Source organism: Malus domestica, chromosome 15 (assembly GCF_042453785.1).
Source record: "Malus domestica chromosome 15, GDT2T_hap1".
Classification (NCBI taxonomy): Eukaryota; Viridiplantae; Streptophyta; class Magnoliopsida; order Rosales; family Rosaceae; genus Malus; species Malus domestica.
Genome location: NC_091675.1, coordinates 20,863,446 through 20,876,455, shown reverse-complemented (window position 1 = coordinate 20,876,455; position 13,010 = coordinate 20,863,446). Strand labels below are relative to the sequence as shown.

Genomic DNA, 13,010 nt, shown 5'->3' with positions numbered 1-13,010 from the left:
CGATTGATTCTACGGTGACAGAGCTATCTATGCCGACTTAAGATATCACCGGTTGCTTCCATAGTGCTGTTGATGCCAACGGAAGATGTGTCAGCGAAAAAGGAAAAAGAAAAATCACAAGTTGTGAGAATTTGCGCGGGGCAATTTTGTATTGATTTGCAGGGGGCTTTCCTTGATGCACAGCTTCCCCTATTTATAGCACTGGACCTTGAGTCCGAGTTAAAATCCTACTCGGACTAGGTTTCCCTCTCCGGATCAACATCACCTCGACCAGTCCTATCTTCACTAGAACTACGAATCTAGTCTTTAACTGAGCCGGATTCGCTTTCTGGATTACTGATCCCGTCGAGACTCCCTGTTGTACTAGGACTCGACTTGCGTTCTGATTTAACCGACCTAGGCTTGGAAGCCCATGAGCTGAACGATCCATGGCTCTTTCGCCACACGGCCTCCCAGGCCGAGAATGATCCTACCCTCGGCCCAAACTATTATTTTGGGCCCAAACATTGCCCCCTCGCTTCTGAGGTCCTTGGCCTGAATTCTTCGGCCGAGTTTCGACCTTGAAGAAGCGAATCTACCACTCAGAACCCTAGTGCCCGAGTTCCAAGGCGCATTTATTGAACATGACTGCACGATCTTGATTCTGCTAACCATACTCGCCACGTGGCGTCCTCCAACACGGCCATTCCCCAATAATGACGTCTAGGGCGTGCGGCTGCCTGAACCGTCTTGCCATTATGACCCTACGGCCACTACCTCAATCCGTGAGCCACTCATCATCGTGCAGGCGTGGAAACGTTTCTTCGCCATTGATTTCGCCGTCACACGCAATCGTGTGCCCCCAAAACCTGAGACCTTCGGTCTTCTCAACCGCATTTCCCAAATATTCATCATGATCAGCGATCCCTTCGGTCGATCTTGCCCTTTGTTTTGAATTTCAAATGATTTCCCTTCCTGCCAAAATCCTATAAATACTGAAACCCCTCATTCATACTTTACGCTTCCAAAATCATTCTGCAATTTCTTGCCCTTATTTTCCAGCACATTTCCTTTTTCCAGGTCTCCGTCTTCAATTCCCCCAACCCAGAAAACTTTTCTACGCCGTGCTTCCTTCCTACAATGGCGTCCTTCATCTCTAAGCTTTCCAGGGAATGTGAACAGCATCAGAAAATTCTTGATCGGAGCTCGATCAAAACCATCCGGTTTGAAACTGACATGAGCACTCCTCACCAAATTTTGGGTCATCTTTTCAAGGCGACAGTACCGTCGACCATTACTGGCCTTCTCCAGGAGCAATGCCTAACACCCTTGCTCCAAGGGTTTGAATGGTCGAGATGGGATGCGGCGAAGCCCCAAGGCTCCTGGCCCTCGACGACCACGACCTGGGCAGCCTGGGTTGTTCGAATGGAAAGGCTCTTCGGCGAGCAATGGAAGGCCCTCGGCATCTACGACGCCATCCTCCTCTCGTCAATAGATGTTGTTCTTGACAAGGAGCTTCTCCTAGCCGCCTTGTGCTTCTGGTGCTCGGTCACCAACACCATGGTTCTTCCCCTTGGTCCCATCGGTCCCACCATTCTTGATGTCACCGCCATTTTGGGGACTTCAGCAACTGGGATCCCTATCGACGCGGCCCTCTCTGGGTACCCGTCGAATATTGACCTGAAGACTATTTTTGATCGACGGGCTTTCGAGACGCTGAACCGTGAAGGTCAAATCCCGTCGAAAGAAGACATTCAGAAGCTCCACAAGAATTTCTTCAATTACAACACCCTCTATCTCCATTTCGCCGGCCGAGGAGAAGAGGACCTGCGAGAAGGTGAACATGAAGCTTTCCTCTTCTATTGGTACAACAAGTACATTTGTTGTACCAAGTCGAACAAATGCTTGGTCGAGAACATGCCGGTAGCCGAGGCCCTGGCTAGCGGTCACGTCCTGTCACTGAGCTCCAACATTCTCGCCCATCTCTTCCGCTGCCTAGCCGAAGCGACCCTTCACAAAATCGACCCTCACCAGAATGGTCCCCTCTGGGTCTTCCAACTCTGGTTACAAGTTTACTTCGCCTCCCTTCGGCCGGCCATAGCCGACTTCTCACCAACGGAGGCGCTTGGACCTCAGCTGGCCTCCCGACCGACACCTCCTCACCAAGCCGAAGAGGTATTTAGGTACCTCTTCGCTCTTGATGACCTTTCCAACGACGAATTCCTGATATGTCGTCGTCGAGACTATCCCTCCTCCATCAGACTGCCCACGTCCATGTGGGGCGCGGGGGAAGATGCCGACCTTCGTCAGTCCTGGGGGTCGTTTGTGCTCACTCGCGACCTACCTCTCGGCTGCGATGGGAAACGAGCGGGTTGGGAAGTGTACCATCCTAACTTCCTTGCTCGATAGCTCGGCTATCTCCAGGGCTGCCCGGTCCCCCTTCTCTCCTCCCGAACAGTTCTGAGCCATGGACGTGAACCCCGTTCCTCTGAGAAGGAGTGCAAAACTGTCGCGAGGGAGTTCCAAGAGCACTGCCAAAAATTCCACCTTCGACCGGCCACCCCAGAAACCCTTTGCACTGACACCTTCGGTGATTGGTGGGAAGACTACACCCAGGAGTTCTTTGGTGCTCCGGTCGAAGATGTGCTGAACAAACTCTTCAGTGACCGACCTAAGAAGGCCTCGGCCCCCCAAACTCAAGGTAACCGTTCATTTCTCCTCTTTTCCTCCAGCTTTGCATATTGATTTGCCTTGCTGATTTGGTTTTATCTTCTCAGGTAGTCGGCCATTGAGAAAAGTGGAGGCAGTTGCCGCTGCTGCGGCCGCCAAAAAACCAGTCGTGGCTAAGAAGGATAAAACCGCTGTTCGGGCCGTGCTGACCAAACGGCCTCGCCAAGAGGCCGAGCCGGCTGTTGAATCTCCACCGCCTGCCAAGCGGGTAAAAAAGCTGGCAAAGAAGGGCGCACGGGAGATCCACGTCATCTCCAGTCAAACTTCAGGGGCGACGACTCCCAGTGTTTCCTCTTCTCCTGCCGTCGGCCAACCCTCGGTCGAGAAACAGCCAGCTCCGGCCGCACGGACAGTTCAAACGCGGCCTATTTCTGGGGCCGGAACACCAGTTGTGCCTCCTTCTGTCGAGGAGGTACCTGTTCCGAAAAAGGCGGTTTCTGTGACCGATGGAACTTCCCCTAAAAATCCAAAGCCCTCGGTCTTCATTCTGGAAGAGAGTGAGGGGAGCGATGAGGTCCCGCTTGCAAATCGTCCTCATACTCGCCGACAACCTCCTCCAATCTCCGAGATGGTGGTTCCAGCCGGCCCCTCCACGGCTGATCGTGGCAAGCGTCCGATCGAGGAACCAACAGCTGTGGCTGAACCCCTAGCTCGTTCTCAGGACCAGGATGTCCCTGCCTCATCCGAAGCGGCTGTCCCGGTCGGCCCCTCCACAGCCGACTGTGGCAAACGACCGGTCGAGGAACCCGAGGCAACGGCGGAGTCGCCCGTTCATCCTCAAGACCAGGGCTTCCACATTCCTCCGCAGGAGGTTACTTCGGCCTTCGTAAGTACCTTCTACCGTCTTTCCTTGATTGCTTTTCTACTTTAGAATTCTAAACGAAGAAAATACTAAATGTCAGGTGCCTATACACTCTTTTCACCGAAAATTCTACGCGCCGAAGGGCGTTATCTATCTTTCTTGGCCGCCTCAGTGGCCATCAAACGTAGATAGCCTCCATCGACCGCGTGAACTGAGAAGCACCCTGAGACACTGGGCTCAGCCATTGAGTTCTTTAGGTTCGAGCAACGATCCTGGAGATATGGCCGAGGTCTCCTCTCGGCAGGTTAAAAAAAACGAAACCTTCTTGCTATTTTTGTCATGACTTGTTTTAGGCTTAACCTGATTTGTATGTGCAGGCTTCGTGGGAGGTCGAATTCAAAGCCCTCATCTCCAGCACAACTGCAGAGTCCGGTCATTCGGCCGCTACGACTGAAGCTGCCGATCCAAGCGCTCTAACTCAGTTGCGAGAAGTCCTGTCGCTTTCAACGTCGCAAGTACTCGAGCGCAACGGTCTTGATCTGCTTGGCGTATGTCTGAACGACCTTGGAGCCGACGGTCGCCTGAGCGGAGATACCATCGTTCGGGCATCGTCTGCCTTGGAGCGGGTTCGGGAGATATTTAGTATCTTCCAGACCGCTCTAAAGGCCGAACACGACCTGCAAGCTGCCACGGCCGTTCAAGACACTCTCCATCCGAAAATCGACGATCTAAGGGCAAAAGGAGATGCCTTAGCCGAGCTTGACCGTCAGATGGCCGAACTAGCAAAACGTCGGTCGGCCATTGCTTCCGAGCTTGCTAAAGACTTCGAATCGGGCGGAAAGGATTGCCTAACTGAGTACGCGGCGACCATAAAACTGGTCGAGCGGTTGAAGCTGGACAAGAGGAATCGGCAAGCTGAAGTTATTATGGCCGAGGTACGGTGGTTGGAGTTGAAGGCCCTGCTTGGCACCCTCCTACCCTCTTCGCCTTAAAGGCACTTGGATGTAAAAACGATCAATTCAGTTGTCTTGTACATGTTTACCAATATTAATGAATTGATTTTCTATTCCCGCATTTCCCACGTGACTGGGTAGTATTTTTTTAAAAACTTCCCGTTGATCGGCAATCTGTGAACCAAACCGGTCCGGTCTTTAAGATGATACGCCCCTTTTCCGTATACTTTATGCACAACGAACGGTCCTTCCCAATTTGGCGACCACTTGCCGAATCTAGGGTCTTTTAGTCCTACGGGTAACACCGTTTGCCACACTAATTCACCCTCGCCGAATGTTTTCTGTCGTACCTTTTGATTATAGGCTCGCTCGGCAATCCGTTTTTGTGCCACCAGTAAGTTATAAGCGTCAAGTCGTGCTTCTTCCAAATCTTCGAGTTCCTGTCTCATGGACTGATTATATTCGGCGCTAAACAAACTACTTTGTTCGATTAATCGCAACGAATTTATGCTTAACTCGACTGGTAACATTGCATCGTGTCCGTAGGTTAATGCGTACGGGGTTGTCGCAGTCGCCGATCGGGGCGATGTTCAATATGCCCATAATGCCTCGTTCAACTTCAAATGCCACATGCCAGGCCTTTCTTTTATCATTTTTTCGAGGATGCCGATCAACACTTTATTACTTGCCTCGGCCTGCCCATTCGCCTGTGGATAATACGGTGTAGACTGTTCGAGCCGAATTTTCAAATTCGCCGTATACTCTTTAAACCTTTCGGCTGTGAAGATTGTTCCATTGTCAGTTATGATCGTTTTTGGTACGCCAAATCTGGTCACGATGTGTTCCTCCATGAAATCGCAAACTTCTTTAGATGTTAGTTCGGCATATGATTTTGCTTCGACCCACTTAGTAAAGTAATCAGTTGCGACTATTACCCATGCGTGCTTAGCGGCTCCAGAAGACGGCGTGATTTTGCTGATTACGTCCATGGCCCATCCTCTAAACGGCCATGGCTTTATGACCGAATGCAAAGATTCGGCCGGGACCCTTTGTATAGGCCCGTGGATTTGGCATTGTACACATCCTCGTGCAAACTCGATACAATCCTTTAGTATCCTTGGCCAAAAATAGCCGGGCCGTCGAAGTAGCCATCGCATTTTCCGTCCGAATTGATGAGCTCTGCATATCCCTTCATGGACTTCTGTAATCGCCCGAGCACTCTCTTGGGGGCCGAGGCATAGCAATAACAAACCATCTTCGCTTTTTCGGTATAACTCGTTCTGATACATGACATAGTTCGTGGCGTGAACTCTCGTCTTGCGATCATGTTTACCATTGGGATTGTCGAGGTACTGCATAATGGGCTTTCTCCAATCATCTGGTACTGCCTCGACGGCACAAACGTCCATAGGGTCGTCTCTATCTAACAACGAAGGTAAGGACATGACTCTTGTACGTATCACGTTGTCGCGCTGGAGGACTTGTTGGTTAACCAAGGCCGGGTATAGCTGTCGCAACACGGGTATTTCTTGGCCTAGCTTGCCCCCCAAGAGTTGTGTGCCGGAGGCAATTTGAGCCAATTCGTCTGCGTCGGTATTAAGACTCCGGGAAATATGTTTAAATGTAATACCGTCGAAGGACTCGGCCAAATAGCTGGCGATCATGTGGTAAGGCGCCAGGGTACAACTCATGCAACGAAAAGAACCATTGAGTTGGTTAATCACAAGTTCGGAGTCGCCGAGGACGAGGGCGAGAGTTGCCCGCAGGTCATGAAGAATTCCAAGGCCGACGATTAGGGCTTCGTATTCGGCCTGATTGTTGGTGCATTCGAAATCCAGCTTAAGCGAAAATAACCAGCGATCGTGGTTCGGGGATTGAATGACAATTCCCACGCCCGCCGAAGATGACGTACTGGAGCCGTCAAAGTACATCGTCCAGTGGTTGTCGCGCGTCTGAACCATGCCGATTTCAACGTCGTTGCCCCCAAAACCGTATGGGGAGGGATGTTGAGCAAGGAAATCAGCCAGTGCCTGGCCCTTGACAGCTTTCTGGGCTACGTACTGCAAGCTAAATTCGGACAGTGCCATGGTCCATTTCCCAATGTGGCCCTTTACGATTGGTCGGGTGAGCATGTAGCGGATGACGTCGGTCTGAACAATGACTTGGGTAACTGATGGGAGCATATAATGCCGAAGCTTGGAAGCGGCGAAAAACACGGCCAGGCACAGCTTCTCGACGGCTGGATAATTGATCTCCGGTTGATTGAGATTGCGGCTGAGATAAAAAATAGCCTGCTCTCGTCCGGCGTCGTTATCTTGCGCAAGGAGGCAGCCGATGGACTCTTCGGCCGCCGAGATATAGAGCTTAAGAGGCTTACCGCGCCGAGGAGGAACCATGACAGGTGGGTTCGTGAGGGAGACTTTGATTTGCGTAAACGCCGCCTGATGCTCGTCGTTCCACACAAATTTATCTGAATCCTTAAGTTTCAAAAGCGTGGAGAACGCTTTCAGTTTACCTGCTGAGTTGGCAATAAATCGGCGGAGGAAATTGATCTGTCCGAGTAAGGACTGGAGTTGTTTCTTCGTCGTTGGGGGTGGGGCATTGAGGATTGCGCGGGCCTTATTCTCATCGACTTCAATCCCACGGTGATGCACGAGGAAGCCAAGAAAATTCCCGGCCGATACGCCGAAGGCACACTTGGCAGGATTCATCTTGAGGTTGTGCCGACGCATGCGGAGGAAAGCCTGTCGGAGATCGTCTACATGTGTCTGTCGGCGTTTAGATTTGATGACAACATCGTCGATGTAAACTTCGACGATGGTTCCAATTAAATCATGGAAGATGGTATTCATCGCCCGTTGGTATGTGGCGCCGGCATTCTTGAGGCCGAATGGCATAACAACCCATTCGTAAGTGCCGAGTGCCCCCGGGCAACGGAAAGCAGTTTTGTGCATATCGGCTTCGGCAATGAATATTTGGTTGTACCCGGCGTGTCCATCCATAAAGGATAAGATTGCATGATTTGCCGCAGCATCGATTAACAGGTCTGAGATCGGCATTGGATACTCATCTTTGGGAGTTGCCAGATTCAGATTTCTGAAATCGATACAGATGCGTAGTGCACCACTTTTCTTTAAAACAGGCACGATATTTGCCAACCATTCAACATATCGAGCTGTCCGAATGAACCTGGCTTTCAAAAGCCGAACCAATTCGTCCTTGATGCCGAGTTGCACTTCGGTCGAGAATCGACGAGGTGGTTGACAGAAAGGTTTACATCCGGGCTTAATACGTAATTCATGCTCGACCAGAGTACGCTCTAAGCCGGTCATTTCATGATAGCTCCAAGCAAAACAATCCTTGAACTTCGTAAGCAAGGCACGAAACTCGTCCTTCATTTGTTGGGGAAGTAACGCACTAATAAACAAAGGCCGTGGGTCATCGGCCGTCCCAACATTAATCTCTTCCAATGGGTCCTTAACTTGGGGCCGATGATCTTCGAGTTCGGCCGGGGCGGCTTGAATTTTATCAAGAGACAAGACAAGACCATTATCTCCTTCAGCAAGGAACTCGACGAGGTTAACGCCCGAATTTGGTTGTTTAGATATAGTATACCAATGGGCCAGCAGTCGTTCCATAGTAGATGAAACCGCGGCCCTATGTGTTTCCCGATCGGTGTTAAACATCAGCTTCGGGGAGGAAATTAGCTAATCCGAGTCTCACCGAATCCTGCTGGACAGTCTCGACGCCAACCTCGATAGCTTTCTGAACCGAAATCCGAGTCGGCCGTCATTCTTCATTGAAGCCTTGCAATGTAATGTAGCCGACGTGGTCATCATAGTACCATGCTTGGATCATGTTAGCTTCGAAGGGCTGGCTATCGGCCGGGTAAACAGTGACCGAGTTGCCGTCCCAAAATACAAGCACTTGATACAATGATGAAGGAATACAGCTGGTTTGATGAATCCAGTCTCGACCGAGCAGTGCATTATACTCGGTTTTGGAATCAACCACGAAAAAGGCGGTCATGTGAGTGCGACCAGCAATGTTTACAGTTAACGGAAGTACACCTTTGGTTTGGGATTTATCGCCGATGAAACTACTCATTGTGATCCCTGACGGAATAAGTTCGTCATTCGAGCGACGTAAAGCCTTCATGATGTTCAGAGGCATGATATTGACGGTAGCTCCACAGTCGACGAAAACTTTGAAAACTGGATACCCCTCGATATGGGCCGTCACATACAAAGGCTTTAAATGGTGAAGTTTGGCCGATGATGAACGAGGAAACAATTTGGCCAAAGCCGCCTTTAGACTATCATCTTTTGTTGTTGACTCAACTTCAACAACAGATACAAAATCAACATGGCCGGCTTCTTCGGCGACTACGTCACCATCGAGGAAATTCGGTTGGGTCGTGCTTGACTGAAAATCAGCGGGTAACACATGGACCATACTGATTTCCATGTTATCCAGAACTGACGGGCCTATCGGGTTAGGACCCTCCTCACTAGCTTCATTTCTGGTCTGGTTAGCAACTGCTGACTCTGTTGCTGTCAAGGTTGGACAACGAGACTCTTCTGTTCCTTCTTCGATGGTTTGATCCTGCGGTGCTGCTTCTTGTTGGTTCTGCGTACCTAACTCATGTGAGGTTGAGATCGACAGTGTGCTCGGGGTAAGGACCTGCTCCTGGTAGTGTAGCCGGGCATCCCTAGTGTCGAGATAAGCATCCAAACGTGCAACACGTGCTATTTCATCGGTCGTAAGGCCGAAGAGCGAAACAGCCGAGAATACCTCGAAGTGATATCGTAAATACTGAAGGTCCTCCATTGAGAAAGGAAGGTCGGCTGCATCAATATCAGTGTATGGGTCGACTTCAAATCCAAGGACACGAGCTTCTCGTATGTGCTGGAACCTTGCTTTCAGCCCTGGGTCTGAGGTTTTCTGGATGATTCGCTCGACATCAGGACAAGTCAGGACTAAATCAATGGTGTCCTGGCATGCCTTTGGCAAGCCATACAGATCATTGGCCGAATGTTTCTTATGGAATTCTCGCATGTACTCCAAAGCCTCCCCAAGGAACGGGGGGTGCAAATTCCATCGGATCTTGATCAAAGGTCCTTGTATAGCAGGCGGGGCTAATTTGCTTTCGACCTCTTGCCTGAAATGTTCAAGGCGCGCCTTCATCTCCCCTGGTCGAAGAAGAAGTTTGATCCGTTTATCGGCCTCTTCAAACGTGGTTTCGACATCTTGGTCGACCAGCCGTCTCCCTTGAGCCAACTCTGTCATAATGGCTGGAGGTGGTCGTTCATCATCAGTAGCCATTGTGTCATTCGGCCGCCATTTAGGGACCGAAGTTTCTTGGGCTGCCCGTCGGTGGGCCATGCAATCTATCCTTTGATGCCGGCGTTTCTGAGATTTGGACAACGCGGTGTAGACGCCTTTCGAAGAATGATATGTATACCAACGTTGATCTCTAGGCTCGGGAGGTTTGAAGGTTTTTTGGCTCCGCGATGATTCTGAACTACTAGAATTACGTTTATAGTAATCATCGTCATAGAATGAAGCATCAAAATCGAAGCGCCGCCTGACCGGGGGTGTCTCTTCCATTCGTACTTTAGGACCGAGCCTATCAAAAACCCCTTGATGTTGGCCTACTTCGGCAACCTTCTGCTGGGTTGCGGCCGTAGGTCGTTCCGTTATAAGCGAAGATGGCTTCTCCTCTGGCTCACTACCGACCTTGGCTCTGCATTTGCTGCACAAAACCGCTGTCCCACTGTCTTCATCGGTGGTATAATCTACCATAGGTTTGACAATAGCGGGTCCCGTTAAAGCTGTAGGTGGTTTGTTTGAACGAAAATCGGCCATGAAACGTGGCCGAGAATTCTGATTCCGAAAGCGTTGCGTCGCAACATCTTCGGCCTTCCCTTTCCCTTTGTCTTTAGGTAGGCATGCATCAACCATATTTACCGTTGCCGTGGGGAACGGGTCAGTATCAACACTCATCTTCTTCTCTGGAAATTTTAGTTTGCCATTATCAATCCAGCTTTGGACGTTGTCTCGAAACACGACACAATTGTTTGTCGTATGTTTGCTTGAATTGTGGTATTTACAATATACCTTTCCTTTAAGCTCTTCGGCCTTGGGAATGTTGTGACCAGGCCGAAGCTTGATGATTCTTGCTGATAACAGTTGGTCAAAAATTGCGTCAGCCTTTGTAATATCAAAAGTATAAACTTTTGACGGTTTCAACGTTCCCTCAGTGGCCGAACGGCTTTTGACTTCCCTAGAGTCAACTTGAGTCAATGCCTTGCAGACGTATGGCTTATCTATCACTATCTCAGCTGCATCCACACTAACGCATTCATCCTCGGTTGATGCATAATTGACAGTAGGATTCTTGTAAATCGTCCCCCGAGTTGGAACCTTCGAAATCTTTTCCTCGCGGAGCAAGTAATCATATTGCTCGACATGGTGGGCTAATTCGTACATATCCCGAAAGTTTGCCCCCAAGAATTTCTTTTTGTATTCGACGTCGAGGCCGTTCAAAGCAAGCCTGACAAATTCGACTTCGGGTAAAGGCACTCGGCACCAATTCCTAGCTGATTTGAACCTGGTAAGATAATCCATTGGTGACTCATCAGATGCTTGAGCCATCCTTGCTAATGAGGAAACTGACATCTCCATCCCTGGCCGATAAAACTGCTCGTGGAATTTCTCGACCAACCCCTCCCAGTTTTGGACGGAATTAGGAAGGAGATTGATATACCAGGCGAATGCTGAACCGGTCAATGAGAAGTTGAACAACCGTAACTTATGGAAATCACTATTAACATCCCCGCATTGCGCGGTGAAACGAGCCACGTGCTCCAACGAAGACAGAGACGATTCACCGGTAAAAAGGCTAAAATCTGGGATCTTGAAACCCTTCGGGTATCCGAACGTTTCCACGTAGGCCGGGTACGGATGGATAAACTTAGGAAACTTCGACCCTTTCTTCATGGCCGAGTCGATCATCCGCTGAACTTCAGTCATGTCAACAGGTGTTGCTTCGACCCTCTGGTCGGTTCCGTCTGACCTACTATTCGACCCTCCTCATTTTTCCAAGTCAATTTGTTTGAGCCGAGCAGGAATAGGCTCGGCCGGTACAATTGGTAACGGATTGTTTCCTGGTGGTAAGTGCTGTAGAAGATTGAAAGGCCTGCTGTCACTGACTTTACTAACCAGCATTTCGAGCAATCTGGTTTGTCGCTCATTGGAACTGAGTATCACGTCATGCAGCTTGTCAATGCCTCGACTAAACGTCTGCTCGACTGACCGAGACTGCTCGTCTAGTCGCTTTCGAAGAAACGACCTTGTCGGTGGATCAGATCCTTCACCACCATCCTCGTCGCACTCCTCTATTATCCCTTCAGTGAGAACGCAGGTGTTTCTGTTAGGGATTTCTAGACCGCGGAGCTGACCGCCGAGATTAACTTCTCTCTCTCGGTGGGTCGCGCTTGTGGACTCAGGTGTCACAGCGCTAAGGGGATTCTGCGCCTGTGGCACACTTTGTCCCATGCTTTGATTCGGCAAATCGGCTGTCGACTTTCCCATAGCTGTTTTCTTTTTTACCGATCGTGTTTCAATTGGCATGAACTTCGTAGTTTAGCACTGGATCCCACCGGGCGTGCCAAAATGTTGACCCTAGAAACTACAAAGCCTACGTGGCGCGCAGGCCAAGTAATCTATAAGCTAACTACGTCCTTCGGTGATTGCGGGGCGTGCCAACTCGTCGGCCGAGCTCGGCCGAGGAGTAAATTTGTTGATGTTGCTTTGGGTGCGCGGCTGACTTCTGCGTCTTGCGATTGCGGCCGAGAAAGGAACACATCTCGGCCTCTTGGGTTCTTGAACCTGAAGACAAGGTTACTATTCTTACAAAGTTCAATATCAAATTCGGCTTTCAATGTGCCGAACGTAATAACGTGTAACACCTCACTTCGCCGAGAAGGCTGATGAGATGACCTCGACCAATAAGGGTTCAGAAACCCTTCTCGACCGAGACTTGGATAGGTAATCAACCGTTCTCGCCGCAGTGCTGTTGATGCCAATGGAAGATACTGCGAGACCGATTGATTCTACGGTGACAGAGCTATCTATGCCGACTTAAGATATCACCGGTTGCTTCCACAGTGCTGTTGATGCCAACGGAAGATGTGTCAGCGAAAAAGGAAAAAGAAAAATCACAAGTTGTGAGAATTTGCGCGGGGCAATTTTGTATTGATTTGCAGGGGGCTTTCCTTGATGCACAGCTTCCCCTATTTATAGCACTGGACCTTGAGTCCGAGTTAAAATCCTACTCGGACTAGGTTTCCCTCTCCGGATCAACATCACCTCGACCAGTCCTGTCTTCACTAGAACTACGAATCTAGTCTTTAACTGAGCTGGATTCGCTTTTTGGATTACTGATCCCGTCGAGACTCCCTGTTGTACTAGGACTCGACTTGCGTTCTGATTTAACCGACCTAGGCTTGGAAGCCCATGAGCTGAACGATCCATGGCTCTTT

At 50.0% G+C, this 13,010-nt stretch overlaps 1 protein-coding gene across 1 annotated transcript; it reads right to left on the bottom strand.

Annotated features, from left to right (window-relative positions):
* Positions 1 to 5,209: 5,209 nt before the first annotated feature.
* Positions 5,210 to 8,102, bottom strand: LOC139191760 (uncharacterized). Its single transcript, XM_070812771.1, has 3 exons — positions 7,574 to 8,102; positions 5,400 to 7,096; positions 5,210 to 5,242 (listed from the first exon to the last, which is right to left on the bottom strand). The coding sequence occupies exons 1-3, from the start codon at positions 8,100 to 8,102 to the stop codon at positions 5,210 to 5,212; spliced, it is 2,259 nt and encodes a 752-aa protein (XP_070668872.1).
* Positions 8,103 to 13,010: the final 4,908 nt, after the last annotated feature.